The sequence below is a fragment of the Harmonia axyridis genome, chromosome 7 (assembly GCF_914767665.1).
Source record: "Harmonia axyridis chromosome 7, icHarAxyr1.1, whole genome shotgun sequence".
NCBI classification, from domain to species: Eukaryota; Metazoa; Arthropoda; class Insecta; order Coleoptera; family Coccinellidae; genus Harmonia; species Harmonia axyridis.
In genome coordinates this window covers 2,630,103-2,643,490 of record NC_059507.1, presented here as the reverse complement: position 1 = coordinate 2,643,490, position 13,388 = coordinate 2,630,103, and the positions used below count along the sequence as shown (strand labels likewise).

The window sequence follows — 13,388 nt, the reverse complement described above, 5'->3', positions numbered from 1 at the left end:
TGGTCTACATTCTCTTCTTCGGTTCTTTGACCATCTTACCACGTCCTGAATCTCAAACATTTCTCTTATTTTCTCGCTTCTGTTACGGTCAAGTAGCGTATATTTGACCTAACCTATTCCTACCTACTGAACACAGATGACATAAGAAATGTCAAGAACAGACAAAGTAGAGCCATTTTCACCATTTAAAATTGTATAATTCCTGTTGAAAACCTCTTTATCAACCGATGCTGCCTGAGTACATTGTGAGCCGTTAGATGGTGCCAGGTGCTACACTATACTCGTTAGAACAGCACTGCTTCGATCACTACGCTCAGGTGGTGTATAAGGCAGTTATCACTGAGTAGCGTTACTCAGGATTCCATTAGTGGTCTCGGTGTCACAAAAAAGATGGATAAACCCGCGCCAACATTTATTTCAGAAATAGAAGATGCAGGAACCGGATATAGAAAAATTTCTACACTTATTATCGTTATCACGAAAGTGCTGGAGGTGTAATCTGATTTACGCTTTCAGACTGGGGGAGATCGTTCGAAATTTGGATGAGCAACCCTCTGCAGTACATCGATGGCGAATCGATAGAGAGGACCTGTAACGAAATGCAAAAAACGATGATAAAGTTGACGAGAACTTTCGCCGATATTCCCGCCGTGCAGAAAGTTGCACAGAATGTCAGGGAGGAAATAGACAAATTTAAGCCGCATATACCTTTGATATTGAGTTTGAAAAATCCGGGTATGAGAGCTCGACACTTTGAGAAGTTCTCCGAAGCTTCAGGTGAGTTTTTGGGACATGCCAGTGGCAGCTCATTGATATAGTACATTTAGCTTTCCATTTCAACTTGAGATTTTGCATGTGGCTGGTTACATTTTTATGTTGGAAGTTCGATTGAATCGTCGTTCACATAAAATACCTTTTTTTTTCATTTTCCAATTTTTCCAAGACTATAAAAAGATAAGAGTTGTTTGGAGTTCCAAATAAAAACTAATTTTTCCTGCGAATCTCTCACCTGACTAATCAGAATGCAATTAGATTTCCTATAAAAAAGAAAAACTTTTCAATAATTTTTTTTTTCTGTTCGAATAATTTCCAAGTTATAGTCTCCCAATCTATAAAATTGTACGGAATTAGCAAAAAAAAAATATTTAGAGATGAACTAGAGACACTTTCAGATTACCCAAATATTTTAAGATGTAAGCGTACCGTTTTTTGAGATTAAAAATAAAATTTGATAAGATTGAACAGATTTTGTCTGATTTATTTTGATTTATCGGACTGACAATGTCAATGCTTCCGCCACTGGAACATACATATTTCAAACCACTCAGGATGGAGTTGATAAAAGTTTTCCGAATTATCATTCATCTTTTTCTATATTCCATCAGCAATACAAGTGGATATCGGCCCTGCCACAACTTACCAATATTTTGTCGATCTGGGTATCACGGAATACGCAGAGTTGATCAGTTCCATTTCTGATGAGGCGACCAAAGAATACTCTGTGGAAACGACTCTTCAAAAGATGAAGGTCGAATGGGAGTCGAACGATTTAGACTTGACCCTATACAAGAATACAGGTAAATTTAATTTGATCATTGGCAGATGATTTTTACGGCATTTCGGTTACTGATTGTAGACTAGTCTTCTATCAGTCGATGACAAGTCTATGATCAGTCCTCGATTAGTATACGACTAGTCTATAATCAGGCTACAAGTAGTTTATGATGAGTCGGCGACTAGATTATGATCAATCTACGAGTAGTTAATATCTACATTTAGTATATGAGCAGTCTAAGAATATTCTATGATCAGTCTACGACTAGTCTATGATCAGGCTACAAGTAGTTTATGATGAGTCGGCGACTAGTTTATGATCAATCTACGAGTAGTTAATGTCTACATTTAGTATATGATCAGTCTAGGAATAGTCTATGATCAGTCTACGACTAGTCTATGATCAGGCTACAAGTAGTTTACGATGAGTCGGCGACTAGTTTATGATCAATCTACGAGTAGTTAATGTCTACATTTAGTATATGATCAGTCTAAGAATAGTCTATGATTAGTCTACGATTAGTCTATGATCAGGCTACAAGTAGTTTACGATGAGTCGGCGACTAGTTTATGATCAATCTACGAGTAGTTAATGTCTACATTTAGTATATGATCAGTCTAAGAATAGTCTATGATCAGTCTACGATTAGTCTATGATCAGGCTACAAGTAGTTTACGATGAGTCGGCGACTAGTTTATGATCAATCTACGAGTAGTTAATGTCTACATTTAGTATATGATCAGTCTAAGAATAGTCTATGATCAGTCTACGATTAGTCTATGATCAGGCTACAAGTAGTTTACGATGAGTCGGCGACTAGTTTATGATCAATCTACGAGTAGTTAATGTCTACATTTAGTATATGATCAGTCTAAGAATAGTCTATGATCAGTCTACGACTAGTCTATGATCAGGCTACAAGTAGTTTACGATGAGTCGGCGACTAGTCTAATCTACGAGTAGTTAATGTCTACATTTAGTATATGATCAGTCTAGGAATAGTCTATGATCAGTCTACGACTAGTCTATGATCAGGCTACAAGTAGTTTACGATGAGTCGGCGACTAGTTTATGATCAATCTACGAGTAGTTAATGTCTACATTTAGTATATGATCAGTCTAAGAATAGTCTATGATCAGTCTACGACTAGTCTATGATCAGGCTACAAGTAGTTTACGATGAGTCGGCGACTAGTTTATGATCAATCTACGAGTAGTTAATGTCTACATTCAGTATATGATCAGTCTAAGAATAGTCTATGATCAGTCTACGATTAGTCTATGATCAGGCTACAAGTAGTTTACGATGAGTCGGCGACTAGTTCATGATCAATCTACGAGTAGTTAATGTCTACATTTGGTATATGATCAGTCTAAGAATAGTCTATGATCAGTCTACGATTAGTCTATGATCAGGCTACAAGTAGTTTACGATAAGTCGGCGACTAGTTTATGATCAATCTACGAGTAGTTAATGTCTACATTTAGTATATGATCAGTCTAAGAATAGTCTATGATCAGTTTACGATTAGTCTATGATCAGTCTACGAGAATTCAATTCTAAAGGCTTCAACCGCCAGATTGTTCAACAGAATTGGAAAATTCCGAGATTTTTAGCCATTCTCCACTGACGTTTCGCTGACAATTGTAGTCAGTATCTTCAGAGGTCTCTAGGTAGATTGTAACTTGGCGCTGCATTTCTTCAATGAAGGGAGCTATGCTATCCACGTCTGATAACTTTAATTATTTGGTGTTGGTTTGTAAATTGATTCCATGTTGTCTTTCAAGTAGTTGCCCTATTTTGACGGAGAGTGATGCTATAAATGGTCTCTACAAGTGTTTTGGTCACTCTACGTTTTTGTTGTGGATGATCAGAACTCCTGTGCAAATATCTATTTGGGTGAGTTGGTTTTCTGTCGACCCTGTGTCCTAGCTCACTTTCTGAGATTCTTGTTACTGAGACGTCTAGGAATGGTAGAGCGTTATCTCTTTCAATTTTCATGGTGAATTGAATGTTCGAGTGTTTAGTATTCAGATGGTGTGAAACCCCTGAAGATGTTTACCGCAATAGTAAACGAAATGTAGGGTGAAAAACTGACTAGACCACGGCTGAAAAAGCCAGAATTTTCCAATTCTGATGTTGAATCTGCCAGCAGTTTACTATCAGTCTACAACTAGTCTACGATCAATCTACTACTGTCTGAAATATCAATAAACATCAAACGATGTCTACGCGAGACAATTTTATTTCGAACATTCTTTGAATTGAGACCCCCCAACCCTACAAAGACTTGGATTCATATGATTTTCTTCCTTCTTAACAGGCACCTTCATAATGAAAGTTTCCGACGAGCAACAACAGATGCTCGATGATCACATTGTGCTGACTCAGCAGCTGTCCTTTAGTCCTTTCAAAGGACCGTTCGAGAAACAAATCGACGAATGGGAAGAGGCCTTGAGAGTAACGGCAGCCGTGATTGAAGAATGGATGGAAGTTCAGAAGTACGTAAACTTAATTTAAATTCCATTTCTTCAATGACTTACAGGATGTGACGTGGAAATTTTTCCATTTTGGACAAAGGTGAAAAAAAAATAGGGAAGATATTATTTTAATTTTCTTTACATACAGAGTTTTTGCCCTTTAAAAGTTATATCTTGAAGATGACCGTTGGTCTGTTCAATACGTTGGGAGAGTCGAAATTTCAAATTTTGGTCCATATTGTTTCACCATTTTGATCTTTTCCGTATCAAGGATAAAGTTTTCTTCAGGTCATCAGGGGTGCATCTCATCCTGATGCATGAAAATGTAGAAACCCCGGAATCAATATATGTGCATCAGATATAATATTCTTCTATTTATCTAGAAATAATGGGTGTTTTTTTAGAGGTATATAACTTTAAGTTGGCATTACTGTTCAAGATGGCGAACGATTTAACAGCTATCAAGTGGTTTATTCTCAGTTTGGCTTGGCAATTCATCATGAATAGACTCACGCCTGAACAACGCTTGCAAATAGTGCAATTTCATTTTGAAAATAATGGTTCTGTGCGGAATACGTATCGCGCACTACGTCCATTTTATTTTGTTTAGCGATGAAGCGCACTTCTGGTTGAATAGCTACGTCAACAAACAGAACTGCCGCATTTGGAGTGAAGCTAATCCTCAAGTGTATGTCGAAACACCGTAACATCCAGAAAAACTGACTGTTTGGTGCGCTTTATGGGCTGGTGGAATCATTGGTCCGTACTTCTTCAAAAACGATGATGGCCAGAACGGTACAGTCAATGGTGATCGGTATAGAGCCATGATTACTAACTTTTTCATTCCTGAATTGAACAACCATGATGTCCAGGAGCAGTGGTTCCAACAAGACGGCGCAACATGTCACACAGCTCGTGCCACAATCGATTTATTGAAAGACACGTTTGGTGACCGCCTAATTTCACGTTTTGGACCTGTGAATTGGCCTCCAAGATCTTGTGATTTAACACTGCTAGACTACTTTCTGTGGGGCTATGTAAAGTCATTGGTCTAAGCGGATAAGCCACAAACTCTTGACCATTTGGAAGACAAAATTCGCCGTGTTATTGCCGATATACGGCCACAAATGTTCAGGGCCGTAGCTAGAAATGAATTTAAGGTAGGGCAATGAAGGTTACAGGTAGGGCAGAAGTAAAAAATTGTACTCGATGTGATCTGATGAATCAATTTTCATCGTACCTACTTTTGAGTGTATGGTAGTATGTATATATAAAAATATTTATTTCTTCAGTTTATATTATTTCTTTCAACATGTTGTGATTAATATAATGATGATAAAAAACTTCCTCAAAACAGCTGAATCCTTCGATTTGTCATATTATTAAATATGCGAAGGACTTCATTCAGATCAACAGACTGAGTCCTTCTCTTTTCAAAGGCCAGAAATACCATGCCTGCCATTCTTTCGTGACTCATTGACAGCCTCTGAGGTCTATTGATTGCAGTTAAGGTTGAAAAAGTAGATTCACAAACAGCAGTGCTACATCCTATGGTCGCCACAGATGCAAAGAGTTCATATGTATCTTTGAAAGCCTCTCGCTGTCTGTACAAAACTTGCACTATGTCTTCTGTTTTATCCTCACGACGACTCAAATAAGCTTTAACCACTGTAGCCTCTTCATTTGATGGAATTGTTATACCTGAAAAGTTAATTTAAATTGTGAATTGAATATGAATAAACAAGCGTAATATTTTAGAAGCAGCAACATCATTTTGTTAATTGCCTTACACTCACCTAAATTTTTCAAAGGTTCCATTTTGTTCACATCCAACTCATCGAGACTCGCTACAGAATTTAACAGATCATCGTTGTCTGAAAACCTTCTCTGTAATTCAGCAACTAGTATGTCCAATGTTTCGAAATACTCAGATTTAAATGGTTGATCTTCTTCATTTTGTTTCGTTGAGGAACAGGAAGAGTCAAACATCAAGTAGTCATCCATGCGATTAGATCTTCTGACTTGCCTTTTTTGGGTGTGAGTCCTATTTTCAGAATCAATGCTTGTCATAGATTTAGCTTCTTCCAAAATTTGATGATACATTTCATCTGTTCTCAATTTTGTGATTTCATTTTGGACGCAATTTATGATTATTAGGGCGTCTTTCAATCCTGCGCTTCGGGCTTGTAAACTTGCATCTGCAGGCTGAAGCATGGATAGTATTTTTTTGGCCACAACCATAGCCATTCGGAATTCCAAATTAAGCATAATTTTTTTGATGCCGACACTCTTGGCAACGTCGTCACCATTGAATCTGTCATTTTTCATTTTATCTAAAGTTAGCAAAATCTCTGAATAATTATCGTTTACAACTTTTGTAACCGCCAAGTGTCCTGACCAACGTTGTTCGAGTAATCTGCCAATTATTTTTCCACCATACATTGCAGCTATTTTTCCATGATGAAAGAACTCATGTAACATGATGCATTGATCAAAAAATAAACGGATGAAAGTCATTTCAGAGATAGTCCTGATAACTATTAAATGTAAGCGGTGGTTATAACAGTGGACATAAGGAATTTTTCGGCCCAATTGATTCTCTATTCTAGTCGCAACTCCTGAAACTTTTCCGCTCATAACACTTGCTCCATCATAGCATTGGCTTAGCATACGGGAGAGATCAATGCCATTTTTCGTAAGAGTGTTTAAAGTTAATTCGGTAAATGTTGCTGCATCAAGATGTTCAGTTGTTGTAACTGTCAGCAACGACTCATTGACGATTCCATCCTTAACGTAACGTATTGCTATAGCAATATTTTCACGATTATTCTTATCCCTCGTTCCATCTTCCATTAGAGTGAACCAATTCACGTCAGATTCCTTGATATCTTTGACAATGGAGTTCTGTACTACTTGAACCATTGCTTGAATTATTTGGTTTTGAATTTCCGGTGAATGATATGTCGCATTTTGTGGTATATGGCTGAAAGCCTCCTTCAAATTCGGATCTTTCATGCACGTGTATTCAAATAAATTCTGAAATAATCCTTGTTCTTTTTTTTCCTCCAAAACATAATTTCCTCGCAAAGCTAACTCGTTGACAACTAAAAATTGTATAACTTCAACAATTGATTTCATGTAATACCGGTTTTTTTCTAAAACTTCATGATTTATCAAAGTTTCGACACTGCTACCTGTAGATATTCTGCGTAGTTTGTCTTGCCACATCGCCATGGCTTGTGTATGAGGAATTGATTTCTCATGTTTTGGAAACCCAGTTCTTGTATCACTGGCATTTTTCCAGTTTCTGAATCCTGTGGAAGTATAAGAACTTTGTTTGCTTCCATGGGGTAAAAATTGTTGACAAGGATAGCAAAAAGCAGCATCTCTCTCGACCGAATACTGCAACCATTTATATCGCTTAAACCAATCCGCAACAAAGGCCCTATTATTTTCTTTGGGATATATATTTAAAATAATTTGTTTTATCGGTTCTCCGATTCGTGCAATATCCGAAGGAATACCATAGTTAATTCTATTTCTACCAACCTGTTTTGCCAAACTAGTTTCCATAGAACTAGGAGTGGGTTTTGAGCAATGGGGTTCATCGTGATGAATTCCCTCTTCAACTCTTCGTTTTTTGGTAAAGAAAGTCCTTATATCCATCGCTAAATGAGTCAATCAACACTTCACTTCACTTCAATAAACAAACAATTATTTCGCTAAACTCTATTTTGGGTTATATGGGGATCCCCCTACCAAGGGGCGTATATTCCAGTACAGGTCCCATACATACTTCAAATGCCATCTATGTGCGGAATCAAGAAAATAAGCACATGAGGTGCTTCTGAAAATACAGCGTGCTGTATATATACAATGACCACGGTGCACTCTATTGATGTAGTTCGCAATCTCTAACAACTCGTGATTAATTCAGAATTGATTTGCGAGTGATAATTTTTTCCTCACGTCACATAATGAAATTTCCTTTGAATATTATTTAAATTGTTACTATTTTTTAAGGTAGGGCATTGAAAATTAAAGGTAGGGCATTGCCCCATAATGCCCCCCCCTGGCTACGGCCCTGCAAATGTTGGAAAAAGTCATCGAAAATTGGACGTTCAGATTGGACTACATCCGAGCCAGCCGTGGCGGTCATATGCCAAAAATCATATTTAAAATGTAATGCCACAAGATTATCTTGCGGATAAATGAAATTCATGTCAATCGAATAATCCATCGTTGTTTTATAGCAATTCAAAGTTCTATAGCTCTAAAAAAAACACCCTTCATATTAAACTAAAATTCGCCCGATCTTTATTTTATTTTCAAAAGATTAACCAGATAAACCTGTATCAGGCTCACCCGATGATACTTCATTTCGATTTTTCTCAGGCAATGGATGTACCTTGAACCAATTTTCACTAGTGAAGATATAACAAGTCAACTACCTTTGGAGAGTAAGAAGTACAAATCGATGGAAAGAACCTGGAGAAGAATTATGCGATCAGCATATGACCATCCAAATGTGAGTTGGACAACATTGCTTAATTGTTTCATCATTTAAATTTTTCGAGCTCTCGTTCCATGAACATCCGACCGAGTTTAAATGTAGCGTGAAGATGTAAAAAACCATTTCAAACGTGATGCATAATTAGCATCATAAAAAAATTCAAGCGAAATACTGAAAGAAAAGAAATATCCAATACTTACACAACAGATCCGACTGGGTTGAACTTTAGTCTGAATTTTGGTTAGTTACATTTTTTCCATCATAAAACTGTTTTTATCAATACGCGAAACTCGTTTTCATCCATTTTTCAAACAACAACAAAATTGAGAGTCACTCAACCATCGATATCTTGTTCTAGACACCTGTTCTGCACGAATACTCAGTAATAATTGCTTTACTTCTGTGTTCATTTCCAGATTATAGAGTACTGTGGAGATAAGAAATTGTTGGAAAGTTTAAAGGACTGCAATCACATACTCGAAGTTGTGCAGAAGGGCCTAACGGACTATTTGGAAACGAAGAGGATGATTTTCCCAAGGTTATATTTCCTCAGCGACGACGAGCTTCTGGAAATATTGTCCCAAGCCAGAAACCCTTTGGCTGTGCAGCCACATCTGAGGAAGTGCTTCGAGAATATTGCTACTGTAAGTTACAACTTTGATTACGCTTATTCCAGGAAATCGACTGTCTGTTTCATAAACGAACGAAAATTTGAAGAATTCTAAACTCTGCAGCATAAGTTAGAAAAGTGGTTCAGCCTCGGGTTCAACCAAAGTTAGTTTTAATGTTTGTATGAAGCGAGCATAAAAGCAATGTTCGAAAAAGGCAATACGTAATTTTCATTGAGCGAATATTGGTCCGAACATGTGCTCATAAATTTGACAGATGGAGCGGATCGAAACACAATCAACTTGTGAGAATTTATTTGACTTAATTCACAGGTTTCTCCACAAAGATCAGACTTGTTCTGTAAAAATTAGAAAAATATTGAAGTTAATAACTAGAAATTTCGAAACAATCGATGACAGTATGCAGCATAGATGCCAAATTTAGGGTTTAGGGGTTTAGAAACAAGAAAGTTACATAAATCTTCACACCACAAATCCGAAAGTTGAGGAAAATATCGACAAATTATTTAAAATTTTATATTCAACCGAGAATGATTCAGCTACATTGAGATATCTAGACAATTCTTTAAAGACGAATTGTTTTATATTTCAGCTGAAATTCGAATCGGACTTGAAAATCACGAGGATGTATTCAGCAGAAGGAGAAGGCGTGGATCTTGATCCCACTCTGTATCCTGTTGGAAGTGTGGAAAATTGGTTGCTTCAAGTTGAAATCAGCATGCAAAATACAGGTGAATTTTCTAATCATCATACGAATGTTATTTTTTGTTTGGTGCAATTGAATATACTAATTGACAAGGAAACTGCAACTCCCAGAAGAAGCTGTTTAATTTCTAATTTTTTTTTTGGTAAAACATAGATAGTATAACAAGGAGTAAATGATTGAAACGTGAAGGTTTTTTCATGTAACCAATTTTTGTTACTTAAAACCAGCTGTTCGTGGAGATCCTAAGTCGATGTTTAGTTGTTTTTAAAATGCCTAGAGCACGTGTACGCAGAATTTAACGCCAGCTAAGTGAATTTGAAAGAGGTCGAATCATTGGTCTACGGGAGGTGGGGTTGTCATTTCGAGAAATCACTAACCGTACAAACATAATCCAACTACTGTTATGAGATGCTGTCAAGCGTGGTTTGATAATGCCCAAAATCGAAGAAGAGTAAGCACCGGACGTCCAAGGTGCACAAGTAAAGTTCAAGATCGACGTCTAAGACTTATGGCCATTAGAGACCGATTTGCGACAACTCGATCTTTGGCTGATGAGTTGTTAGGAGAACAAGGCCATCCTGTACCTATCCGAACGGTTTACCGTCGGATAAGGTCTTTTGGACTGCAGCATTATCGACCCCATCTTACCCCGTGTTACCTCTGACGGTTGAGAATCGCCGGCAACGATTACAGTGGTGCAGAGAACGTCAACATTGGAAAGTGGAATGGCATCCGGTCGTGTTTTGTGATGGATCTTGATTCTCCTTGGGTGCACATGATAGCCGAAGAAGGGTTAAACGACGTCGAGGAGAAAGACGTGAACCACAGTTTGATGTTGAGCGTCAAGTACACCGGACAGTAGGCGTTATGGTATGGAGTGCAATTGCACATGCAAGTTGGTCAGCTTTAGTCTTTATTATAGGTAACATGACAGCGCTGCGAAATCTTCAAGAAATAGTGGAGCCATATGTTCTTCCTTATCTTAACCGGTTTGACAATCCAATATTTCAACAAGATATAATAATGCCCGACCTCATGATGCCAGAGTTACTTTTAACTTTTTCGAAGCGATCCATGTGAATATTTTGGCATGGCTTACCAGATCTTCCGATCATTCGCCCATAAAGCATGTTTGGTACATCATGGGTAGAAGGCTTGGAAATTTACCCCAGCCCCCACAGACTTTGGTGGCTTTGAGACAGGTCAGGTAGCTTGGAATAGTATCCCTCAAGAAGAAATAGACCATCTTATTGCATCAATGCCGAGACGTGTTGGGGTGTGTATAGATAATCGCGGTGGACAAACACAATATTAACAAATTTATTAAAAACAATTGTAAACCCTTCATTCTCTGAATTTCAATCGTTTTACACCTTGCCAAAAAAAAGTTTGAAATTTAAACAGCTCCTTCTGGGTGTTGCAGTGTTGGCTTTACATTCCAAAACGTAAATGTTTGAAAGGGGATAATTTTTTTTTCTTCGAACGATCCATAGTGGATAATAATGAGTGAAAATAACACAAAACTACATTCATTTATTTCAGTGAGGACAATAATGGGTGCTGCAACCATTGAAGTGATGAAGGCTGAAAGAACTGTATGGGTGATGCGATGGCCAGGTCAGGTCGTCATAGCCGGAAGTCAAGCTTTCTGGACGGCCGGTGTCGAAGAGGGTATCAGAAGCAACGCACTCGAAAAGTTTCACAAGGAAGTTATGCTCGCTAATGTGAGTTGATAAGGGTAAGATAGCGCTCGGAAGGAGATATTTTAAACGTGAATTTTCCAGCTGGACGGTTTGAGAAATCTTGTGAGGGGTAGCTTGTCGTTTCTGCAAAGAGAAATACTGTCTGCCCTCATTGTTATCGAAGTGCATTCCAGAGACGTTACTCAGAATTTGGTGGATCTGAAGATATCGAATGTTAACGATTTTGACTGGATCAGTCAATTGAGGTGGGTGTTTATTTTGTATTTATGTAGGCTTGGTTAATCGATCATCTAGAGGTATGATTCGATTACCTGGCCTTTCGTCTTTTTCTCCGTGACTTTGTTGGATTTGTAATAATTAAACTCTTTTCAATTATTTACATCTATTTAAAAAGCCACAATTATACAGTACAAACTTAGTATTGAGAAGATCCTAATAACGTCCTAATTACAAGTTTCTCACTACGGTACTGAATTTCGTCTTTAACTCTAGTTTTAATTACTCGAAACGTCTTCGATTATCACGTCTTTGTCGTACTTCAAGTTTTCGGTCGACTCGTCTTTGATTTGTTCGCGACTCTTCTTAATCTAGTCCGCGAACCGTCTTTTCGTCTTAAGTTTCAACCGACAGAACTCACTCTTACTTCGACTTAGACCGAACTTTACTCGTCTTCGTCTTAACTTGAACTGACTCTCTCTGCCGATTGGAACTACCCTGTCTCGAATATCGACCTCCCTTCTTTCGGCTTGATCACACCGTTAGGGAAAGTACCATCCCCTAGTCCAATAAGAGCTTAGCCGTACCGCACACAAAGATCTTCGCGGATTCCTGAAAATCGAATATTCTCGAAGGACTAGACCCTGATACACAGATGTGACACATCTGGTACGACCGTATTGTCTTCGAACTTTCACAACCCCCCAGTAAATCTCTTCAAGATTTACAACTCTTGACATATCTTCGACACCTCGAAGAATAATACATCCTTTTTACATTATATGTAACAATTCGTTCCCTGTAAATTCATTGAAAATGTGTTGCCCTCGACACTTGAAGAAACTAATAGGTCTCCAAGCATCCTGTTGACCATCTCAATTATTTACAGGGAACAATAACTGGATCCTACATTTATGGCTTTATAATAATCGACTTTGTTATTTCTTTTTTATGGATTAATCTTCAATCGAATTTGCTCTATATACATCTGACTTTCTTGCACCCTTTTCGAATAAAAGTTCAACGTTTACTCCACATGAAGCTCCTTTTTACTGACTCTAACTGAATCTACTGGACTCTTTTTCCCAGGTTTTCCCAATTTTCAACAGCGACTACAATCTTCTTTCCTTTGGACTAAAAATATCTTTGAATGACAGCATTTTTGAAATGATCAATATCATATTTTTTTAGGTACTACTGGGTCGTTGATCAGATGAAAGTCAGAGCGGTAAACGCAGAATTCCCTTATGGAAACGAATATCTCGGAAACAGTGGAAGATTGGTTATAACTCCGTTGACCGACAGATGCTACCTCACGTTGACTGGAGCCCTACATCTTAAATTCGGAGGGGCACCAGCGGGACCTGCAGGTACTGGCAAGACGGAAACTACCAAGGATCTGGCCAAGGCTATGGCAAGACAGTGTGTTGTGTTCAATTGTTCAGATCAGCTTGATTTTATGGCTATGGGCAAGTTTTTCAAAGGATTGGCCAGGTGAGATGAAATCGTCAATAATTTCAAAGCTTTCAGATATGTGGTCAGTTGTCTATGAGAGATACATGGGTCCATGGGCCGGACAGATACA

General features: G+C 37.9%; 2 protein-coding genes across 2 annotated transcripts in view; one reads left to right on the top strand and one right to left on the bottom strand.

Annotated features, from left to right (window-relative positions):
• Window positions 1-13,388, top strand: part of LOC123685502 (dynein axonemal heavy chain 1-like) — an 88,972-nt gene that overhangs the window by 12,197 nt on the left and 63,387 nt on the right. Inside the window, exons 15-23 of the mRNA XM_045625225.1 lie at window positions 517-777; window positions 1,386-1,577; window positions 3,880-4,057; window positions 8,432-8,564; window positions 8,966-9,193; window positions 9,771-9,909; window positions 11,427-11,608; window positions 11,669-11,832; window positions 12,995-13,297. Of these exons, the coding sequence (XP_045481181.1) occupies window positions 517-777; window positions 1,386-1,577; window positions 3,880-4,057; window positions 8,432-8,564; window positions 8,966-9,193; window positions 9,771-9,909; window positions 11,427-11,608; window positions 11,669-11,832; window positions 12,995-13,297 (1,780 nt within the window). The remainder of the gene's footprint in view (window positions 1-516; window positions 778-1,385; window positions 1,578-3,879; window positions 4,058-8,431; window positions 8,565-8,965; window positions 9,194-9,770; window positions 9,910-11,426; window positions 11,609-11,668; window positions 11,833-12,994; window positions 13,298-13,388) is intronic.
• Window positions 5,302-8,117, bottom strand: LOC123685503 (zinc finger MYM-type protein 1-like). The gene is made up of 2 exons (XM_045625226.1): window positions 5,833-8,117; window positions 5,302-5,737 (listed from the first exon to the last, which is right to left on the bottom strand). The coding sequence occupies exons 1-2, from the start codon at window positions 7,700-7,702 to the stop codon at window positions 5,385-5,387; spliced, it is 2,223 nt and encodes a 740-aa protein (XP_045481182.1). The 5' UTR covers window positions 7,703-8,117; the 3' UTR covers window positions 5,302-5,384.

Excerpts from the sequence above, each read along its gene's own strand:
- LOC123685503 (XM_045625226.1), bottom strand. The coding sequence starts at position 7,702 with ATGGATATAAGGACTTTCTTTACCAAAAAACGAAGAGTTGAAGAGGGA. Across the intron at positions 5,738-5,832 it reads GGAACCTTTGAAAAATTTAG|GTATAACAATTCCATCAAAT; the intron begins GTGAGTGTAAGG and ends TTAACTTTTCAG.